General features: G+C 40.8%; 1 protein-coding gene across 3 annotated transcripts; it reads right to left on the bottom strand.

Annotated features, from left to right (window-relative positions):
- Window positions 1-7: 7 nt before the first annotated feature.
- On the bottom strand, window positions 8-23,561 carry agfg1a (ArfGAP with FG repeats 1a). Of its 3 annotated transcripts, none has more exons than XM_061073067.1 (13): window positions 23,203-23,561; window positions 14,626-14,719; window positions 12,199-12,314; window positions 11,028-11,193; window positions 9,668-9,830; window positions 8,111-8,230; window positions 5,728-5,943; window positions 4,924-5,098; window positions 4,337-4,416; window positions 3,770-3,877; window positions 1,433-1,585; window positions 1,143-1,237; window positions 8-918 (listed from the first exon to the last, which is right to left on the bottom strand). In XM_061073067.1, exons 1-13 carry the CDS (start codon window positions 23,367-23,369, stop codon window positions 859-861), a joined length of 1,713 nt encoding a protein of 570 aa, XP_060929050.1. In that variant the 5' UTR covers window positions 23,370-23,561; the 3' UTR covers window positions 8-858. The 3 variants fall into 3 exon arrangements, with proteins under 3 accessions (XP_060929050.1, XP_060929051.1, XP_060929052.1); XM_061073068.1 differs by having other exon boundaries at window positions 8,111-8,227; XM_061073069.1 differs by lacking the exon at window positions 5,728-5,943.
- Between the last annotated feature and the right edge of the window lie 680 nt (window positions 23,562-24,241).

Here is a 24,241-nt window from a genome sequence, read left to right as displayed (position 1 = left end):
CCGGGAATATAGATCTTTTCTTTATACAAAACAAATATACAAGATTTCCATACATCCATATAAATGAATGGTTTGGTCGTTTCTTCTTACTTAAAATTCATTTTAATATATATATACTGTATATATTTACATATTAACTTAAAATCCGCTCATACCCAACGTAAGTGGTTTTCAGTTCATTACTCACACATGGATGTGGTTCACAACAGTATTAGGACCTGGGTCAGCAGGGCAGGCGATGGCAGAGAAATAAGTCCCCTACTCATCCATGATGCAACATTCAGTCTTTCTTCCCCCCTTATCTCAACAACAGAATATGCATTCTTTTTTTCTTAAGTGAGAACAGTTTACCTTAAAAAGGATCCTGCCCAAATAGACAGGCTCTTTACAAATGACGGTAACCGGCAGTAACCGGCAGTACCCATCAGCCTTTCCAAGCAACAGCTCCGTCTTCACAAGTTAGATACAAATACTGATATGCAAAAAGAGCTAATTTCTTAAAAGAAAACAATATGTACAGAAATGCAGCATAACAAATGGAATATATTGAATGCAATAACTTAGTTTTTCAGCCAGTTTGATTATACATTGTGGCTCAGTGGAGGCCAGGCCAGTTCACAGGTTAAATAGAGACGAGGGGATCAACCTCTCCCTCTGCACACACCATCACTTTGTGTTGTAGCCGCAGACGGCGGCGGCACTACTGTCTGTCGTTTCATTCCATCAGGGACAAACTGCGATAGAAAATACAAATCCTTACAAACATTGTGTTTTTAAAGCTACTTGTGAAACAAAACAGTGCAATAGGTGCAAGCGCGCCAGTTGTTGACCCTGTAGTGCAGCTGATTGAATGGATCGCTATAAGAAGGGATTTGTAGAGGAGCCTCCTGTTGGATACCGTGCAGGTGGAGCCGCACCCTGGAAGGAAACAGGGATATACAAACAAACCGTCAGAGGAAAAGTGTTGAGGTCAGAATAAATCCAGTTTACATTGATGAAACGTGACAAGCAAAAACTTTTGAAACTGAATCTGTTGCAATGTAGTCAGTGGTATAAAAGAGGAATAGGTTGAGGACATTATCTCTATCAAACATTAATTTGAATCTCATACAGGATCTCATGCCCTGAAGCTCCTTACTAACCAGGAAAGGGTTGCTCGAGAGCATAGGTCCAGCCATTGCCTGGCCGAAAGGAGTCACCACAGGCTTGGCCTGGCCATAGGCTGGATATCCTCCACCTGAGAGACACGTACATCGTCATTTAGAACGTAAAATAAAACACGCAACCTGAAAATCAATTAATGTACAACACCAACAACACAAGTAGGCCTTCTTTTAAAGACATTTAAGTGCAACAACTACTAAGTCAGATGCAGTTTCCTTACTGATGCTGATAAGTCTAAATTATATGTTCTCCCCTGGGGTATACACACCGTTGGGTTGTTGGGGATATGCAGGAGGCTGAGGGAAGGGAGCCTGCCCAGGAAATTGTTGCTGGAAAGTTCCACTAAAGCTGGTTGGAAGGTTGAAGCCAGCATTATTCCCAAATCCAGAAGGCATACTCATGGAGCCTGTGCCGAATGATGCTGTAACACAGCAAGAAATAAAGTGAATGATGATGACAAAAGACTCTCAATCCACAACGTTAAAAGTGGTGTAGAAGTTTTATAACACAAAATATAGCACACACACACACTTGAAATATGTTAGATTATACAGGAGCTGGCACATATCAGAAGTAAAAGAAACTTATTTAAATACTGAGACGCTACTGATATCCGCAGTTTGTTAGAAAGCAATATACTGCTGTATGGTTGTAAGCTGAAATGAGTGAGATGATGAACTGGGGATTACAGTGCAGTCATCAATACAGAAAAACATAAAGCTGCTACAGCAAACTAGGGAACAGAAATATACTAATTATGATTTTCAGTGGGTTCATCCACTGCACATGTGACTCTTTCATGCATAGTACGATACCATCATAAAAAAAACATTTGTACAGTTTAAACACATGCAACTTTTTATTTTGGTTGTCTGCAGAGAAGCTTTAGGGAAACAGAGGGGTTGTGTGATCAAACGTCCGACACAAAGCTACCACACGTGTAGTTTAGCACCAGTGGCTGACAGACATCCTACCGAATAACTACAATAATTTATGTACATTTGAAAGCAAAGTAAGTTTCAATAGTCTCCAAAGAGGGAGACAAGATTTTTGGTGCCAACTGCTAAGAGGAAAATGTTGAGGAAGCCATAGTCACAGAGATTTAAGATGAGCAATAAATACTTTGATTTACTTTTTAAGAAAGCAGAGCATAGTGCTCAAACCAAAGGTGAATTCATGTCTTCGTGTACACTTTGTCTTTGACTATTATAAATCCTTCAAGGGGAGTAACATTGTTACGGACAGTGTTCTGTATGTCCTGTATGTATACATGTGTTGTGTTCTGTCTTGTGTTGTTGTTTTGTTCCCACATCCTTATAGACTGGTGTTGCCTCCAGTGACTGGAAGGGGGAGCTCTCGGGCAGGACGTGCCAGTGAAGTGGCCAGAAGAAGAAGCATCATGGCCGCTCATCTCACCTGCATCCAATCTTCCAATCACCCCACCTGTGACAGATCTCTCGTCAACCCTTCCCCTTTAAATAGTCCTGTGTCTGTTTTGTTGGCGAGAGGAGGCTTTTGTGGTGAGCTGTGTCAGAGCGCTGATTGTTTTGTTTGGTCCTGATGTTTGCTGGTGTCTTTAGTTTTTACCAGTAGTTTAAGTTGTAGCAGCCTACTTTTGTTTTGTCTTTTGTCTTTGTTTACTTTGTTTGTTGTGCGCACAGGGACTACAAGGATAGGTAAGATACTCCGGGGTTTACATATCACACTCACGTAGGTTTACTGTTTGTTAATACCTCAGGTTAGAGTGAGCACCACCCGCTGTACTTTTGGGTGCTAAGCACCTGTAAAGGGGGGGGGGGGATTTCTTTGTGTTCTTTTTCTTTGGTGCCACTGTTAGTCCTTGTTGATCCCTGTGTTGCTTTGTCTAAATAAATACTGTCTTTATCTTATATCTGGTCTTGTGTTTTGTGTGATTGCACCCTCACTTATTCAGACCTGTTGCATTTATGTTATGTCCAGCTACGAGCCACCAGGGGGCGTAACATAAATATTGTATATTAAGTATTTGTCTTAATAGGTGGAGTCTGATTAAATAAACTGCTTAAACTGTTCTACAGACTCAGGCCTACAAGGTGCTAAGAGGATTTCCTCATACTTTGTATTTTAAACTTAGGCTCAACATAACCCATTCTCTCCCAACATTTTCCTGTAAAAAGAAAGGCACTTCCAGAGTGATGTGAAGGAGAGCAAAGTGACAGAGAGCACAAGGGAACCTACCAAAGGTGGGGGGGTAACCCTGCCCATGAAGAACCCTCATCAAGCCTGTCCAGCATGGCAAGAGCAATCAAACACAACGGAATCTTAATTTCTACACTTGTCTACTTATTTGATCCTTCTTGTGCACAGCAGTGTGTTAGAGCTTTTCTGAAATATCCAGATTTAATAATTGTCCTCTTCTTCTTGTGACACTGCTGTCTCAGGAAGATTCAGAATCAAAGCAACCCAGTTGCCAGTTTTGGTGTGAAAAGAAATAAAACACATATTGTTTGATAATGTACCATACCCGCAGTTTCTTTTAAAATTAAACAATAATAATCTGCACTCTTGAACTAACTTATTTGATTGGGTGTTCACATTGGTGACACATTAACATAAGCATACACACCTGCTGCTGCTGCCACATGAGCCACTCTGCCGTTGCTCTGGAACGGATTGGAGGGTGGTCCAGCAGGGGCCACTCCAGGAGCCACGAACGGATTAGTTGAGGGAGGTCCTGGAGAGAGGCATTGAGTCACCAAACATGAGTACAGAATATGAAACAGATCAGTTAACACCATGAGCTCTGGATAGTAAAACCCAAAACACTGAATCAGAAAATATGCCATAACGCCTAGAAACAACTGTAATAATGTGTGCGGTAGATTGACTAAAAAACGAAACATAATCTCATAATCTAAAAGGAAGTAAAGCCTATCAATGTATGACTTGATGAGAACTTGCTGCCACAGCTTGATGATCCAAACCCCCATCTCTGATCACATCTGCAAACTAGTCTTGATATCTCAACCAGGATGTTCCTAAGCTGGAAACTGCAAAAATCCCTAAAGCCAAATCCAGCTGGAATTACCTATGACTCACTGTACCTCACCACTTAAAAGTTCTGCATCATTACTGAATTCAGTTAGGGAGCAAAATAAGAAAACATGAGAAAAGAGCCTGAAGGTTCACTCACCGCCGAAACCGTGAGCCATGCCAGGCAGAGCCTGCTGTGCTTGTGCTGTTGACACCCCAGTCTCTGAGCCAAACACACTCCTGCAGTGAAACAACATCAACACATGGAGACATCAGAGAAGCCAGCAAGAAGAGAAGATCATAGAACCTCCATAATGCTATATGACAGATAATGTTTGCACTGTACGTCTGCATGGCATGGTGCCTTTGATAAAGGTAACTTTGCCAGAAATGCCGCTGTGACTGTATGTGTCAGGGATGTTGTGATTTTGATCATGTCTGAATAAAGTGTTGTTTCACAGAAGGTAGTGTTTTCTGGATGTCTTTCCAGTGTTAGGAGTTGCCATCTTGTCTGTGACATTGGGGATAAGATGAACCCTGAGTCTCCACTTTCACACAGATAATGATGATCCTGCATGCAAAATAAAAGATGTATATGTTTTAACAATCGGGTCTCAAAGAGATACTGCTCTCCAAAATAATCTAAACTAATTATCGTGTTTGAATAAGACGCATCAACTTTTAATTCATACATTAATTACTGGAATTTTGTGCTGAGGTGTGTGTGTGTACTTTGCATACTCTCACCCATGTGCAGTGGTGGTGTTGTAAACACTGGTGGTAGGGGCTGGGCAACCGAAGACGGTATCAAGCTCAGCGAGAGCAGCATAGCGATCCCCCCCTGTTGGCACCGCTGGCTGCTTCTGAGGAAAACCACCCACTCCAGCTGCTGTGGCTGAGCTTGCCACTGCTGGAATACCCCCTGCAAACCAAGCAAACAAATAGCAGAGATTGGTTCATTCTAGCTCAACTAATCCAGGAAGAAAATTCCAATTAAAACAAAAAAACACAAACAAAAAGGCCCAGGGATAGCTTCCATTTTCAACCTATTAAAAAAAACAATGGGGAATAAATGTTCAATCATCAGAAAATCCGCATTTTCTACACCAGAAACAAAATAAACTAGTACCAGCCCAGAACAATTCACAGGCGCTTGAGAGCCACAATTCTGAACAAGTGGCATAAAAACTGTCAGTCATTCCTCGAACAAGAAGCTAGCTCCACCGTGTGCATGTCCTTTCAAACAGGTTGGTTGCATAACACTGAGGCCATGAGATACATTTATAAAAATACTAAATGGTTTGGCCATCCCAAAATACAACCAAGCCTTGTCCAAGCCAGACCTTAGGTGACACAGAATAAGATTTTTGCTAGAAAATGTAAATCAGCCCTGGTTTTGGGGAGACTTTGCCTGTACAAGATGACTGAGAGGGATTTAAATCTATATACACTTGATTACATACTACTTTTAGTTTTGTCAACTTCAGTTTTTAGTCAACTTCTACAGCTACAAATGAGATCTATGAAACAGGCTAGGCAGGAGAAGTTTACCTTGCTCTGTTTTGGCAGAGCTAAACACGTTATCCAGGTCAGCCAGGACAGCGTATCTATCAGCAGGGATGCTAGTACTCTGTACAGCATCTTTGCCAGCTCCTGTTGAGTTACTCTGGGAAGAGGAACTGAAGGCTCCAAAGTCAGCACTACACGAATTGTGGAAGTTGTCAAATTTAGCAAAATTGGCATTTGCTAGTCCCCCTGAGGCACTACCTGTATGAAAGAGAGAGATTGAAGAGTCATAAGGGGGACCTTGATTGTTGGTTTTGAGTAACAGCATTAACTTGGTGGAAAAGGACAGAGGAAGCTGCATGGAGGGTTAAGTTGGGGGGGGAGTCAGGCTCAGGCTGAGATACTTTCATTATCTATTGGATAGATAGCAACAAACTTCTAAATGACTTATTCCACGCTGTGCTATGCTGGCTCTCCATGAGCCTATGAACCTGAGAAATGTATGAAATTATCATTTATTTGTGTAAGAGTCAGTTGATGTACAGAGCAGCACCGGCTCAGTCCGGCACCAAACTGTGGATCAAGGCAGTCACAGACAAAACCAAACAAAAAAGATTGTTAGTCTGTCACCCTGTGAGATTAACTGAACTCTGTAATGAGTACACATTACTTTTAACCAGACCCATGTTTGTAACTGGGCAAACAAAAATATCACACATTAATCAAAAATCAGAAACATCACAGTAACTGATCGTTTTCAAAATGTATAGCGGCAACCATTAGAGCGTATAATTCCTGTTATTAACCAGCGAGATTGTCGACTGTGATGCAGACACATAAAGACTAGCATGCTGCGACACACATCACATGTAAAGAAGAGCATCGGAAGATGTACTAGAGGTGGTGGAAAGCGGGGAAGCTGCTAGGGGAACAAGCCCAGAGAGAGACTTACTGTGTGCACCCTGGAGAGGTAGAGCAGTGGCAAACTCACCCATACTGCGGCTGGAGGAGAGCACAGTGAATGCTGGCAGCCGAAAATCAAAAAGGGGAGGGTGGGATGGAGAAATGGGGCCATGAGCAACGTGAGACAGGGCGGAGAAACAAAGAAAAGACATCAGACAAACCATAGGAGAGAAAAAAAAATGTAAAGCATGAAAGCCAAAGCAAATCCAGTGGTGCAGAAGCAAAGGAGGAAATCGCACATGAGACAGAATGAACAGCTGAGGCCAGATAATTAGTCAGTGTCTGCGAGAAGGGGATTATCTGACCAAGCCACAATAGAGAGGGGAGATTTATCTACCAGGCAGTGGGCATGCTGAAGAGATCACTGTGGAGATCCACAATGAGAAGGCTACCTATATAGTCCTCCAGCAGAGGGCGCAGTAGTACACAGCATTTACCAGAGACTAGTAGGTGTTTGATATGAGTCACTGTTTTTGTGTGAGAATAAAGAAGGTGAAAGTCCATCCCTCCATTACAGATAGTGCTTATTATTTGAGGGTCCTACAGTCCAACATAGTCTTTGGACTGTAGGACGAGGCAAAGAGAGAGTAGCAAGAAAAAAGCCACACCTCCACTTGGGTTCGGCTGAGAGGTCTGCACCAAACACTGCACCACTGTGCCGCCCATGAGAAGGAAAGGTGCTTCGTTAAGGGCAGGACAAACTGGTACTGGTGAGGAAATACTCATGATGTGTGTAGTATAACAGCATGATGATAAGTACAACATTACTCCTTGATGATATATGTGTAGACCCTAATGTCTACTATTGAACTAACTAAATATATATATATAACTGTCTTCCTAATAGCTGCATATTGACCGTTATATACTCTTGTCACTTGTATCCAATAAATATCATTTTCAAGAGATAACAGTCTGAATGCTTTAGTGTGGTCAGTGTCCACTGTTCTAGTGTGCAACCATCCCTTTCGTTTCAAGGATGAGTTTGTTGTTGATTATTCATACAAGTGGGTTACTTGTGTCAACCTATCAGAGACAAAGTAGACTTTTAAAGTAGGTCAAAAGAGAGATATGATACGATAAGAGGAACTCTAGCACATTGTTATGCTCTATGCCTCAGGCACATGCAATGTAAACATATTGTCATTTGTTCCGTTTCAGTCAACGGCTCTACCTTTGCCGCAGGAAAATCTATGGAGTAAACTTGCACCACTGGTTGTAAAACTGGTGCAGATAGGCCTTTTATATTATACATTGAAAGAATGGATATTGAATGTGTGTAAAGCAGAGAAAATACCTACAGCATTTAAAACACACAAAACATCGATGACTTGACAAAAAACTTTATACTGACAATGTGCTGTATTGACAGAGGATGTAAATGTTCTCAATGCCTGTGCATACAAATGTAATACATATGCAAGACTGATTTGGATGTGTTTGCTTGTCCAGTGCGGAGAACTACCTGTATTTGAGGGTTGGAATGGGGCTTGGGGTGCGGAGGGGAAACCACCTGAAGTTGCAGAAGTGCTCCCAAATGCATCAAAATTTGCAAAGTCGGCATTTGCGTTGGCATTTTGTGCTGCTGGAGGTGGTGTCGGGATGAGGTTCAGACAAGAGCAACAAAAGACAATGAGAGGAAAACAATGGATGAGACAAGAGAATGAATACATAAAAATGACATGACATGGATGACAGATTGCTAAAGGAAATACGATGGATTAGGTGCTTAATGTGAGACATGTAATCATGGAGTGGTTTAACTTAACAATAATATGCATCACAGCTTTAAACACAGGCAGGATGGTCCGACATTCATCCTCTCCCATTTGATGCTGCCTGGACTCCTTGTTGAGCACACGCAATATACGCAAATCACTCGTCTGTGCTAATGTTTGCAATGTGGAGATGTGTGCATGCCACTTAGCTACATTAAGTTGATGGCTCTTTGAGGGGGTAATGACATTTTTCTCCATGGAAAGAAAACACTAACAGCCCTATGTTAAAGACATTAGTAACCATGGAGATGTGTCTGTCCATAGCACCTCTGATGTGCTTCCTTATACCATGGCCACGGAAGATTCTAGAGTCTGAGTGGCTGGAAGTATGGATAAACTTTCAGTAACCAGATTGTATGCGAGGGCAATGAAGACAGAGTTTATTTGCGATTCTAAATTGATGCGCCAATATATAACTGTACGTAGAGACCGCCACAGCTCAGCTTCAGTTTGAGGTATTACTGTACAAGAACCTATGAAGGGAAATAGGCTTCTCATTTACAACCATTTCAATGTAATTTTAAATGTGCATCATATTTGCATAGAAATCTGAGAGAAAAGAAGACAGTGAAATTGGTATTCCAATGTACAAGCTCCATTTCTCACAGGTAGGGAATGAGAGAGACCGTGAGGGTGCAGTGAGTGGGTGTGTTAGTGACAGTGAAAGGGAAAAGACAGAGCACTCTACCGTTATCTCCACAGACAGATTCAATAATGTCATGTAGCAGATCGCGTCACTGCTCTCTGTTCTTGAGATTGATAGCAATCAATTAAATTCATCTTTCCCACTTTGCCAGGACTGTAAAACTCTTGGTTGAGACTGATAAACCACTTCGTACCACACCAAAGGTTGCCTAAACAAGTTCTTGGGAACTATTTTGTGGCCATGGTATAGCAGGAAAATATCTACCAAATATGTACATTCCACTAACAAAAAGTTAGGGGGGGGGGGTATAACACAGCATCATTTAGGATGTGACCGTCTCTTTAAGCACCTGAGATATTTTAAATGGCTGCAACAGTAATGGTAGAGGTTTAGCAGTCACATTATCTGCTAATGTTCTCCAAATGCCTACGAACAAATAAACATTTTATTATGATTCAGATCAAATTGATTGATTTTGCGGGATCGCCCTTTCGGTTTTGGTCCTTGTAGACCCTGTTTCAATGCTTCATTGCCTTCTGATTGACATATAATGACTCTTTGTTTTGTGGTACAGTCAAGCAGTTGGTCTGTTCCTTACTTGTGTGGCTGTTGAAATGTGCAAAGTTAGCAAAACTGGAGCTGGCTCCTGCGTTCATGTTAGGCGGGGCAGCGAAGATGTCTCCACCCAAGTCACTGAGGAGGTCAAACTTCTTTTCATGGAACTGCTGCTGATGGATTTGTCCACGGCTCACCACTGGAGACTGGTGGAGACAAGAGACAGGTTTGAGATGAGAGTGCAGGTATGTGTTGGTGAGAATGCTAATGAACAGCGGTTACCTGAAAACTAAACAAGACAAGACAGAGGACTTTTGAAAAGGAGACCAACAGGTAATATGTGTCTGGCGGTCTATAGTAAGCATTTATAAGAAAAGCTGCAATCTATCACTGGTTTGGACATTGGTTTGTAGAGAATCCCACTGCGCGATTCATACCTAAATGTGCACTAACTGACAGATTATAAAATATTCTAGATTTAACGTCTGGCATAAACCCTTACTAGGGATTAAGAAAACCCAATGTCAGTTTGATACCAAACGTCTTATGTTCCCTCGACAGTACCATGGATAAAGATTTGATACTTCCAGGATTGGTGAGGAGAGCATAATAAAACTGCTAGTGTTGTAGTCTCACACTAAAATGCAAATGGTAGAAGAGGAGGAAGGAAGAGTAGCTGACAGAGTAATAATAACAACATGAGGAAGCATGCATTGTGCTCATGGGTTTAGAAGGCTACCATCATTATTTTTTCAGTGTGTCAAAATATGACACAAATATAATAAATATAATCACACTAATGATCTGTCACCATGTTTAAATTACTATTTACACAATGATAACATGGAATGGTATACGTGTGTGCAGTATAAAATATGATGGAGGGTCAATTGAACCAATACAGAAAACACAATTCCGCGAATCACTGCATCTCAGCTTCTTTCTTGTTGCAAGTATCAAAGACAAGGGATGTATTTATTCAGCAGACAATTCAGTCACTGTGCACTTTCCGAGTGTGAGGCAGTAATTTAGCCGTCTGCTGAGTTCACTACCCAAAGTGGGAACATCTAAACATTGAGCTACCAACCAACATTGGTGTGAAGCAATAAAACAAAGTGGAACCGATTTTTCTTGTTATAGCATTTAAGCTATGAACGGAAATTTTGTGCTGAGATAGAGCTTGTTATATATCTTGCAAATTATATATTGCTGATGTTTTAGTTTTCTTCTACGGCTCGCATAAAACGTTCAACAAGCACATTCTAATTTAGTACCTTTAAATATTTCCAAAGTAATATGTTGAACCCTAGTAGCCCTTGCAGGATGAGCAAAAATGTCTAGGGGATAATTACAGATTCAGCGCGTGTGCATGTGTGTGTGTGTGCACACAACATAAATCTCACCTGATTTGGTGGGGTGTTCTTGTTGAGGTGTAGGGAGGGGGCAGACTCCCCAAGCAGGGACTTGAGTGGTCTAACCTCCGGGGTGCTGCTGGTGCTGCTGTTTGACGAGCCAGAGATGGAAGCATGGACTGATGCCACTACTTTGGCTTGTTCAGCAGATACGTACCTGGAAAACATTTATCATGACATCAAACCTTACATGAAATACACCATCAAAATAGTAAGATAAGATTTCATTTCTCATTACATATAATTTTGCTTAATGAGATAATATTCAGGATAAACTGACATAATCATAAGTTTTCAAAATAATGCCACATAATTCCCATTTTAATAAGTCGTTATGCAAATTCAAACAGGAAAAGTTTTTTTGAGTGCAAACGCGATTCATATCCTGAGGAGGAGGCATGAGTCCTTGAAACTAACAGTTATCACATGGTGCAGAAAAATGACTAGTGTGTGTATTTGTGTGTTTTTGTGTGAGAGAAGAGAGGCCTTTGTGAGTGAGAATGCCTGTCTGCAGTCAATGGAGACATGTTGAGACATGCACTGCTCATTGCTCTCGTTTTAGACAGAACTAAGAGGCAAACCACTAAGATGAAAAAGCACTGCTACCTTAACTAATAGGTGGATTAACCTAATGATTAACTATATGGTACATAGCCTGAACGATTACCTGAATACCCAGAAAAAGAACATCTTCTGCGATACGTCTCAGTCTTTTGTGGAAACAGTGAAACTGCATAAACCAATAGTCTAACTAAATCAATATTGACTGTTAATGACCAACTATAACTTGACAGGCACTTGTCGGTTCAGTCTTTCATTACTTCTATTTGTTTAAAATAACTGCTCTGGTTAGCTATGGCACTTGACAGTTACTACACCACTTGGAACTATGCTAAACCTCATCTGAATCAAATTAAACCTATAACTTCATGGAGCAACTACATCTTGTACATACACCAGCTCGACTGTGTTGACCTACATTGGGTGCATTTAAAGAAGGGTATCTGGTGGCTTGCTTGAGGGAAACTGCTCTGAGCTGCTTGAGAGACATTCCAAGGCTCGGAGAAGACAAACACAAAGAAAACCTACATGTCTCCACAGTGCACATTGTTGGGGGATTCTATGTGTCTCTTCATTGCCATCTTGTAAAACAGACACTTACCATCGCTTCTTCTCGTATTTGTCTTGAAGGAACTCCTTGACTTTCGGTGGTTCTCTGAAGTCTGGTACTGAGGAGATTCTGTCATCAAAAAGGCCGAGCCAGATTTGTTTACATACCTGGAACACACAGAGCAACAGAACATGTGACTGTGTAGGTCTATGTGCAGACCGATTTATCTCTCGGATTACTTTAACATATTAAACTTTTTCACAGATATATCCTTCTTTTCAATTTTATGTATCTTTTTGATTAGTAACTTACTTATTTACTTTCTGTGAACAGTTTTTACTTTAATATATTACTTTTTCTTTGGCTTTACTTACTAACTTCTTGTATTTATCTTTATCTTATCCTGATCTCCCTTAGTATGTTATTATTTTATCATTTTCACTTTCTTAAATTGCCTTTATTCTGCCAAGCACGTTGTGTTGCATGCTTAGTACGAAAAGTCATACACAAATAAAATGTGAATGATTGATTGATTTAGTGTTTTGCCATATTTTAAATGGTGCCTGACTTTCATGTTACACTGGCTCAGTGTAAACAAATCTGTCTCACCTTGGCCTTAGGTTTTGGATAGCATTCCTTAAGTATTTGCCTAATCCAGTAAAGAGAGCTTTACATGTTTCATGCACGTGTGCACTCAGTATAGGGTGACGCTTGGTAGATGAATTGATTGTGCTGCAAGAGCCAGCATGACTCTTTTATTGTTCATATGCTTCTGCTGCTGATTATTCTCAGATGGCTTTGGTTCACATTAACATACTCACAGGCTACTTTCAAGCTCACTGTTACTAGATGTTATGCTCACTAGAATTGAGTGTCCTCAGTCGAGACTCGAGAGAAAACAGTAGTATTTGTTATGGATATTTTCTGGAAGCTGGTGAAAGGAGAACTCAGGCAGCAGCTGATGTCTTATGCAGAATATTTAAATGTAGACTTGATGCATCAAGGAGACCAGAAGGTTAAACGATATACAAAAACGCTAACAGAGTAACATGAGCAATTTTCAGCACCAATTCTGAAGATGTCTCCCAAAGCATCCCCATATATCTCCCTCTACTCGCGTCAAGCTTTTCAATCGCACATCCATGAATGGCTAGAATTGCTGTCACTCTCTATGTTACATGTAGGTGTTCACATCCTATTGGATAGTTAAGGCTAAAGTATGCCTACCTAAATCACATTTTGGCCTTACATCTTGCCACTGGTGAAATATGCAAAAGAGTGCAAGTTGGTGCCTCTGTCTGGCGCATCTGGGTTAGATATGAAAGTCCCTAAGTGTAGACACTACAATTTACTGTTGGTTGGCCCTTTATCTACAACCTGACCTTGGGTACTGTTTGGAGAGAGAAGGGAGTATGTGTGGAATTAGACAAGCACTATTCTCAAAAATTCCTCAACAGTCAAGCAACCTTGAGGATGTATTCATCAGCTCCAACCTTGAGTCTCCTGCATGTCTGCCTGCACTGCCACTTTGCTACAGCTTTTAATAGACTGTGCTTCCCAGGTGGCATTGCTCTATTTCATACCTCCTTAACCAGAAATGGCTTTTGAATGATGATGCACTGTGCAACAAATACATGCTCCTACTCTGTGTGGTTTTGATGGATAAGTGAGAGCTATATAATTTAAAAGACAGGGAGGTACTTTTCTAGACAAGTTTCAATACAGTTCATAAAATACCTGTGTCAAGGTGTAATTGGGTCACTGTACCCGCAGACTCACGACTCCACTGAATCTCCACATTCAATAGACACAGAAATATGTAATCATCCCAGTGATGTTTTCTATCTGGCCACAAAACTAAATGGGCTTTCAGGGCTGATTTGTTTTACACCAACTCTTGAGCGCTGGGACTAGTTCAGCGTTCTTCACTAGCCGGGCTTTTGTGTTTTGTGTTTTGTGATGGGCAGTGCAATTAATAAACAGCCTTGAATTAAATGCTAACACAAGATACTGAACCCAAATTTCCCCTGATGGCTGTGCAGACATCGTATGGGTGATGAATGATACAAAAGATGCTGCACATAAATGCACTAGATTAGATTTTATTGTCTGAATCTCTTCTGAAATTTGTCTTGCATCCCAAGACGTCCATATAATTACACAAGAGAACAAAAAAGTTTTCTACGAACCTTACACACAAACAGATAACATTGCGTCGGACATTTAAAAACAACTGGCTGTACGAATGGGTGAATGGCAAACTGTACAGTTAAGCGCACTCTACTGTAAATCTGTATGTCCAGATATAAAGGAAGTAGGATTTTCATATAGTTCAAAAAGAAAATGTAAATGTATGATAAAACATTGAAGATAAAATGGAAGGCTAAAGTTGACAGTCTGTAAAGAACACCTGTCAAAGCAGAAGGGAAGTTGACCCCAAACTTAATTAACAACTGTGACAGGGCAGAAAGTTGTTACCTCATTCCCATGTTTCTGTAGGAACTCGATTTCCTGTTGCGTGAAGGTTGTCATGGAGATGGACTTGACTCTGTGGGGTGGATTCAGTCCTCGTCTGTAGGTGAAGACATGAAAACAGGGGTCATTTAATCTGAAGACACTCTACATAAAACCTCATCTAGACATAGACATAGAATTAAATGGTCCCCTCTCAGGATGGGGCCATTTAATTAGCAACAATCTGACTTGCTGGGGAGAGTTGCTGGTGAGGGAAGACAGCATCGCAGAAGGAAATGAAAGAGACAAATAGTGACAGAGAGAAATGTTGGTGAAAAAATTGAGCAGAACAAAGGAATTGGGTGAAACCTTCTCCTAACTGCCAATGATAGAACTGAAGTTGTCAGCGCAGTAAAAGACAGAGCGATCTCCCTTAATATAGAAACTTCCATTATGGAGTAACACCCATTAGCTCACAGAAGCTCTGCTCATTTTCCTGAGCAGGTCACAGCTCATGCCGCAGCAGCTCAAATTAAAAATACCTCCCAGCTGTAGTAGTTGAAAAGAGCCATCATTAGGCTGTTATATTAAGCTCCAGGCCTAAGTATTTTTCCTGGACCTACCAGCAAAGTGAAAACTAATGTTGTCCTGGCTTCAAGGTCGCCACCTATTGCCTCCTAGGGTGACCAATCAGCATTTAGAATGCAAGCACGCTGCTTTAACAGCTACCTGAGTGTAACGGCTGAGCACTGCAGCCAATCGAATGATAAAAAGACGACTTATTGCCATACAGTTTAAAACAAGAATGATATTTGGTATTCTGGATGTTTACTTTATTAACTCTTATTTCTTTTGGTCATTGTGGGTATGTTTATCTGACAGTGGCATGTGACAGTAACAGTGATATCAAACTCTACACTGGTGGAAAATTTTAACAGGAAGAGGTCATGGCGAGGAGGAAGAAACTGTCCACTCTGTACCAGAAACCTGATTTGTTGTACACATGTGAAAATGCGGTATGTATGTTACGGCATTATACAGCAGTTCCTTGGATTTACATAAAATAATGTGATATTTGGTTTTACTACTTACATTATCGAAGATTCCGATTTTTGAACAAGATTATGTATGGAACGTCATATACATGGCACCAATCAAAAGTTACATTTTTCATTATTAAACAAGCACTTTCATTTTTGAATGGAGATTATTCTTTCATCCACATACAAAAAGGGAGGTCAAACTCTTGAATTAAATCACAACATAAAATGTATTACATTTAAGTGGACCACGAAAATTAACACTAGTGCACAGCAGCTAGATAATAGAGTCCAACAGTAGCCTTAGGGTAAAAGGCTACTGGTCTCTACGTGTAAATTGGTCACACAGCACACCAGCCACTTCCACAAGTAAATTTTCAACCTGTGGAAAAACACTATAGGGCTGTAAAATGGTAATTTGAAGTAGGCAGCCGCCATCCCAACTGAGCAGTACATCAGTGACTGAGAGTATTGTTCTTTGAATAAGGAAACCATTAATGAAATGGAAAGCTCTCATTCAATATAGATGACAGACAGACTTGGACAATAGTGGATGTGCGAACGTCTCACATACTATCAGGAAATGTTCATGAGAATCTGACCAACAAGCAGAGTGGATAACTAAATGAAATTAATTCATTCTTATTTTTATCCACAGTATTGAATTGTACCGAGGAGCATTTGAGGAGCACTCATAGTCCAATGAAACATTCCATCTCAATAACTGTTCTCTTGTGGAAAAAGGACAGCCAGCTGGAAATCAAGAAATCCACTATTTCTCCAAACTTTTCTCTTTTAGAAAACTTTTTAAAAAAGCTATTCAACTTTTTTAGCCAAGATGTCTGAGCAGCAGCTGCTCTTTCCCTACTCTTAAATGCCTGTTTTTCTCACACACCCTGTTACGTCTCACTTGCATTTTCCTGAGGCTTGAGTGGGCTTTGGTCCTGAATTTGTTAAAAGGTAACACATTTCCTCAAAAACTAAATGTGTTCTCATTAGGATTTCTGAGGCCTCAAACTGATAGCTGGATGCAGTCAAAGTCAAACTACCAATCTTATTTTCAGAAATCAGAACTACTTCACTGATCCCCGAAAGATAACTGGTCCACAGTACAGTTGCTCCATTGTGTTATCTGAATGGTTATTCTGGTCTCGGCCTTTACAGAGACCACCAATGAAACTATTTAAAACATAAATCAGTCTTACTTAAAATGTTACTCGTCTACAAACAGACAGAACACAGAACTTACAAAGATTCATTTAATGGGAATACTAACTGGGGTTAGGTACTTACTCTGCCTAGCATAACTTATCATTTGGGGATATGTTACATTATTTGAGTCTACAGTATTTGGTGGACAAATTATGTAAACACAAATAAACTAAATGCTGTATTAACAAAGATAAAGTTGAATTTATAAAGAAATATTTGCTTACAGCTGATACCATTCAATATTTAGTTGCTCATTTTTGTAAGGGGGTCATTGCAGTTCTCCGGGGAATTAGATCGACAGTGTCACAATTACAAACACAATGTTATACACATAGGAGGAGCCTAAACGGAAATACTAGCCAACACTGCTAAATTATTCACAGCGGTCACCCCTTACACAAACCTGTTCTTATCTCTCCACCCATTCTTTACACATCCACTCATCAGCCGACTGTACAAACTCTACTTTTAATAATTAGCTCCGACAGGAGCATAGATACCTGGATGTTAACATTCAGGTATCTATGTCAATTAACACCCAAAGATCATGTGTCTACTGAAAAAACTGTCTATACGTCTCCACCTTAATATGGAGTTGCTCCATGGGATCTACTGGGGCTATTTCTGGGGTAATGACTTTATGATGTTGTGGCCACGGTTATGTCATGGTGGTGTCAGTTTGAGAGGACAGATGAGGTCAAAGAAATTACACAAACCAAAAGAAACCCTCTTAATGAAACTCGTTTCAACTGACCCTGAAATGGAATTTGAAGTGGTTTCATTGCCAAATCAATCTAGACAAATAAAATAGCAGTTTAAGTTACTATTAATTAACTCAAAACCCAAGAGGCAAACTCATGTCACAGTAGGATAAAACCTTTACCTAAAATCAGAAGACAAATGTGCGAGTAAGTCTGAGTGTATTAGTGGTTTAATGTGTTGTTCTGTGCCCTGAGGAAGGCAGATCAGATCCTAGTCTCATAAAGATGAAACTAGGTCAGACATGGTGAAAGTCCCATGGCCCCTAAGGCCTAAAATATGATGGTAGTATCTCTAACCAGTTGTCCAATTACTGTAGACAGCTACTGTTGTTTACTCTACTGTGCATCAAATACACAATGTCTTCCTGTCTAGTTTAGTTCAAAGTCTTTCTCAACTCATCCACAAACTTGCAAAAGAAGGAGCCATGATATATTCTAGCTCCTTTTATATCCAGTGACTGTGACACACAATATAACTGTCCGGCCATTCACATTTTCTAGATTCCAGTCTGGTAATGAGCCTAGCAACACAATGTTATTGCCCTACAGACCCACACTTATTTCGGCTGGACAAAGTAGATATACAGAGTGATAGTATTCAGCAGTAGTCAGGCTGTGTGGTTATTGAAGTTGTCAGCTTGAGGTCACTGTAAGTCAGACGTTACAAACAGAAGGGCGACGCCGACACCCAGGAGCCGGGGTGTGATATTTTTTTAATGGTCTATTTTATGATCAACTTTCAAATGTTCCGTATTTATCATTGGATACAAGTTATAAACTCGGCCTACACTCTTCCTTTGGCAGCCAGTTAATATCCAAATTTATTGCAAAATTTACATCCATTCTCAAGGACTCACACTGGTTTTGGGGGGAACCACAGTAATCTCATGCCGCTGTTTTTTTGCGTCTTTTTTGGAGGTTGGTGACAAGTGATATCTGTCCATCTTAACTCTGTCTGTGTGTCTGTGTGTCTGTGTGTCTGTGTGTCTGTGTGTGTGTGTGTGTGTGTGTGGGGACAGGTAGTCGAGGAAAGGAGATCTGCAGGTGAGGTTCTCTGTGCGATTGCAGTTTTTCCCAGATAGTAGCAATGTGCAAATGTGCATGGTGTGATAACTTCTCATTTTCATACATATTGCATACTGGCAAAGTGGTATACAGCTTCTCCCCAAGTATCAATATTTTTGGGGAGTATTTTATTATTATTTGGTATAAATAAATTTAAATTACTTCTTACGTAAAAAATATTGAACGCAAGAGATTAGCAATTTAATCAAACCATTGCTTAACTTAGCTAAGTCAACTTCTATATCCTGTCTACTAGATAGCATAGTGCATCAAAGAATATATTCACATATTGCACAATAAAATAATTATGACCTACTCACTAGTGTATATCAGACCAGATAAGCTCCAGGGCGAGAGAAACTGGCAATGACAAACCTCAAACGAAAAGAGAGGCTACATACCAGGTTTCACATTGCTGCTCTTAGTTACTACAAAAAAGATATTTTACACCTTTTCTATTCATAATTTTTCATGGTTCACTATCTAGTCAGCATTTACACCTAGTAACAGCATCCGCAATTTGCCACCCATAAAATGTTAAACTGACGACACCCTTTTAAGACGTCAAATACACAGATCAAGTCATGTCTGCTAACTTGCCATTGATTATTATTGCTGTGAGCATTTGGTGTCAGTCATGATCTCTGCCATGGCCTTCAGCCTCTGTTGCCGCCCTGCTTACTCAGGAGCAGATAGGCCAAGTGGGGTTACTTCCTGCCATGGGCAGTTCTCCAGAAAACAGACATTGTAAGTGGTATACCTCCTGGGAAGGTCTCCACCTTCATAAGGAATGTGTTTACATAGCAGATTCCAACTCCACCCTTTCAGCGACCATATAGGGTCAAAAGTGTGTTCTGAGGATATGTTTGTGACATGATTGTGCCCCTGCTTGTCACCCACAAACAATGTTACTGCACCAAATGCAAATTCTATAAATAAATAAAAATACTTGTAAGTTTCTAAAGACATTGTTTGAATCACTAATAAATAATGTCATGACATATGAAATGTTAACAAGGATGGATATCAGTGTTAAGGGGCTTTCGTTGTAAATTACAAAATTAAATCAACACTGCCTTGTTCCTAAAACAGTCAGAAGTATTCATCATGTCTGAGCATGAATCTTCACCTGAGCTCTCTCACAGTGCCGTCATCTATGCTTCTCGAGAAATGAAAGGAAAGTGAGCGGCAGGCAATGAACTCTCTGCCACTTCCTGTTGCACATATTAAAACAAAAAAAAAAATCACATGCTGCTGATGTAGCAGCACAGCAATGACATACCACTTCCTGAGCCTACAAACTAAGGCTTCCTGCATGCATCTCACAGACACCAATCCTGTCCAGCCCACACTCTTCTGCTCGGAATATTGTTTTACTAACAACCCCCTGCCCCAAACACGATTTGTCTAAATAAAAAAAGTGTGTGAGATCTACGGAAGACGAGAACAGAGGAGGAATCGTGATCTTGAGCTATAAAAGAAGTCAATTAACTCACATTACAGAATTCAACACCACAGGGTGAGCAGATGGGAAATTCACAGTGGACCCCCTACAGACCCACTGGTGAAGTGAAATGGAGGGCAAGCTCTGCCCATCAGCAAGCACCCAACTAATCTCGTTCTTTTCTGCTCTATAGTAAGAAACCTTCAAAGATGAAAGAGCTACAACTGTTTGCACAGATTAGGTCTCAAGCCCAAGTCAAACAAGGTCTGGAAGTTGGGTAAAGTCTGAGGGAAAGGGGGTTTTCATATGTGTCAAAGCAGACATTGTTTCTCTGTCGACTTATGAGCCTAAAGTCATCTATAGGGAATTGCTGACTGAAAACAACACTTTCCTTTTCCTGTGCAAAATCATTAGAATTAGAATTTCTCAAACGGAGAATGGCAGGGTGATTTCCATAAAGCATTAAGAAACACCAGTGCAGGCTACTGGCAGGATGACCAGGACAGGATGGGCAGATGACCAGCTTATCAAGTTACCTGCTAATAGCCAACCACCACTTGAGGGTTTTCAATTACAAAGGCTTGTGATAAGCAAAGATATTTGTATATGTTTGTACAAACAAGATAAACAATTTTTATTTTATTCTAAGTTATTTTTAAAACACCACACCTAGGGCTGCTCAATTAATCGAAATATAATCGTGATTACGATTATTGGATCAAACGATCTCCAAACTACTATAATCGAGTTGAAACGATTATTTTGCATTTTATATATTGAGAGGAAATTTCAAAGTTCTCAGTTACAAAGTGTTTTTATGGAGAGTGTAAGGGTTGCCATCATTAAGGGTTTGAATAACCAGGCACCGATATCCTGCATGGTTTCACGGAGAAATAAGACACGCAGCCGTAATAGGTGTTTACCGGAACCGGAAGTGACTGGTACTTCCGGTTAGTCATTTAAAAAAAATAAGGGCACAAATTAATAATCGTTTGAATAATCGTGATTTCGTTTTTGTCCAAAATAATCGTGATTATGATTTTTTCCATAATCGAGCAGCCCTAACCACACCAATGATGCCATGTCTGTAACCGTGATCTAGGAATACAAGCAAATGCATTAAAGGTCATTTTCTCAAAACTGATGAACAAACAGTTGAGACAATATGTCAAAGCAGAATAATTCTAAAATGTATTTAGGGGGAAAGTAGTTATGCAATATGGATAATATAACGCAAGCATTTCCTCCATGTCAGTCGGTCAGGGAAGAATTTGATCTGAAATTTATTTTAGATGTGTATAATGTCATTTATGTATTACAACAGGCTGGATATCTCTACATTTGGGCTAAACTCACATATATCCACAGTGACCTTTTTTAAAGTGCCACATTTGACGGCTGAAATTGAGGCAGTATACTTATTAAGAACAAACGGAATGCTTCACTAATCCCAAATCCCAAGCTACAGATGCTTGGTTACACAACTGCAGAGCAAAGATTTAAGTCAGGCAAACCCGATCTAAAGTCAAACCCCAAGCTACACTGGAAACATCAATGAAGTGGGTAGGTTTTCGGTTTGAGTCGCTGTGGGAGGTAAACTACCAATATGAGAGAATCTGTAGAGAAAAGAGAGAAAGTCATTCTGGTATTCTTTTAAGTGCAACACTTACAGGAGATGACTGGGCTAAATGCAACTGATGATGGCATGAAAACAGATAATGCTTTCATCAGTCCAATCTCACAATGATGCGGCGTTCACAAGACTAAGAACCATCTTGTAATATTTTGCAAAAAAAAGATTGTTATTGAAACCAAATAGATTTCTTAAGGTTCTATTAGATCTAATAACTTATATATTAAACAGAATATAATATTAAACACAACCAGGGGCAGATCTAGGGGCCGGGCCAGTTTGAAATTTGATCTGGCCAATGAAGTGCCTCTGACCTGTCAATTAACATACAAAAGTCACTTACTAACAATAAATATGAAGAATGTTTATTTTTCTTATTTGAAGTGTTCTTATTTTTAAGAGGACATCAGCTTTATGTGTTGGCTGATGGATCTGATCGATTCCAGAAAAGGTCTGGAGGAAGACTAAACAAATTGAAGCCATGTCTCGTTAAATGAGAGAATAAATGATTTAGAAGGAGGGCTGGGCGCTTCAACGATATAAATAGTTATTAAAGTATAATTTTCATCAAAAGCCACATAACTAAGGGACAATATGAATTGATTCATTGTGCAGGCCCAGTGAAGAAGTGCTTCACATAATGGATCTACATCAAGTTAGTAAAATGTTTTGCAGTTTATCAAGTGTTTGTCCTTCTCTGCACAAATTGAACATTCATCTGTAAAGATATATATTTAGATATATATATTTTATTTTCTATATTAAATTTTTGATATTCTATTTTATTCTTTTTTTATCCTATTTTATACTATTTCTATTTTTATTTTTTTTTGGGTTGAAATTACTGAGCATTGCTTAAAGAGAGCCTGTGACCCAAGTATTTCATTGACAGTGACTGCTTCATGTTATCTCTGTTCATTTGACAATAAAAAATCTTGAATCTCTGTTCAAGACAGTTTAAAAGCACAATCTTCAGTCAGGAGCAGGACTCCACCTTGACACGTTGTCATTCATCTTGATAAGAATCCATCTCGACTGGTATGGTATTTTAGATATCTGGTCACATGTGGCAGCCAGCCCTATTAACCAGAACCAGTTGTCAGTTAACCAGGTTACTACTTGTTACTTGCAAACGTTACCAGCAGCTACTGGTGTCCCCCCTGGTTAGCATGAGAAGCTGGAGTCAGCTAGCACCCCGGCTGCTTTGCTAGCATGCCGGGGACCAGAGCCCTGGCACTGGGGCGCACCCCGCCCAACACCACAGCCCCAGTGAGACAATGTCACGGCGGCTCCGCTCCCACTGACACTGGGAACCAGCGTCTCCCCGTGTAGCTTGCGCCGCTCGGGCTAACTGGTTCCCATCGTCCCCCTGCGTGGCCGCTGCATCGTTTAAACCCCTGTGTGCGCCATGTCTGAGCTGAGGTCACCCGGCGGCTCGGTACTCACAGGATGCCGGAGCAGGAGGTGCACACGAAGGAGCCCACCGTCATGTTGGCGTAGGTCGGGCCGCGCTGGTCGCAGTCGAAGCACTTCCTGTTGGGGGGCAAGCTCGTCATCTCCCGCAGCATCTTCAGGTGTTTCTCCTCCTGCTTTCTCTTCGCGCTCGCCGCCATGGTGAGGACTCTACAAGCAGGACACGGTTGAATGGAAGCCGAGGGGAGACAGCGGGGGAGCTCCGACTACCACAGAGGGCCGAGCTGGCTGCCGGGGGCCGGGTGGGGCTGCTGCCGGTGGCCGGGTCGGGTTGCTGCAGACTGGGGGACCGGGGGTCGGGCGAGTCGCTCCGTGCTAGCGGCGGCCTCGAGTCTCCTCGAACAAGGAGGCGTTGGATGATCAACGGCCGCTAACGGAACTAGATGGTTACCGCCCCCTACTTCCGCCTTCGTTTCAAATCCCGTTATGCAGACTTCGCCGCTTCTTTTTGGGCGAGAGCCAGAAATGATATTTTGCATTAAATACCCCCCGCCCCCGGATGTTTACAGCAAACACACTATAATATTAATATGTTGTGTTAACCATGCATTACAACAATTATTATTACAGTTTAGTGGCCGAAAATTACGTGGGTCAAATTCCGTAAATGTATTTCATCCTGGGCATTTTAATAGATGCCGACAGCGGATTTTTATCTATATTCATGCAATTGCTCATTTCGTACGTTAGTTGAACTGTAATGATCGATTACTGCAGTATATGGAAAACGTGTCTGTGAACAGAGACCGCGTGAGGCTTTCTGTACGTGGAGTCGTGTGTAAAAGAGAAGAAAGGGGCGTGAACCATCTTTTCCAAAAAGAGGAATCCTCTTTGGTTGTTCTGACAGTCCACCACTCGTCTTTAGCTCACCAGCGCCACCGTGCGGATTGTCACTGTCATTGGGATGGGTGGGGTGCTCTGGGGTTTAGTGTGAAGTAGCATTTTAATTTAGTAATATCTCAAATGTAACAAGTTTCAAGGTAAGTGGAAATTTAAACAGATGACTTCTGCT

The sequence above is a fragment of the Limanda limanda genome, chromosome 6 (assembly GCF_963576545.1).
Source record: "Limanda limanda chromosome 6, fLimLim1.1, whole genome shotgun sequence".
In the NCBI taxonomy this organism is placed as follows: Eukaryota; Metazoa; Chordata; class Actinopteri; order Pleuronectiformes; family Pleuronectidae; genus Limanda; species Limanda limanda.
The sequence above is the reverse complement of the archived record's forward strand: the minus strand, read 5'-3'. Positions and strand labels throughout refer to the sequence as shown.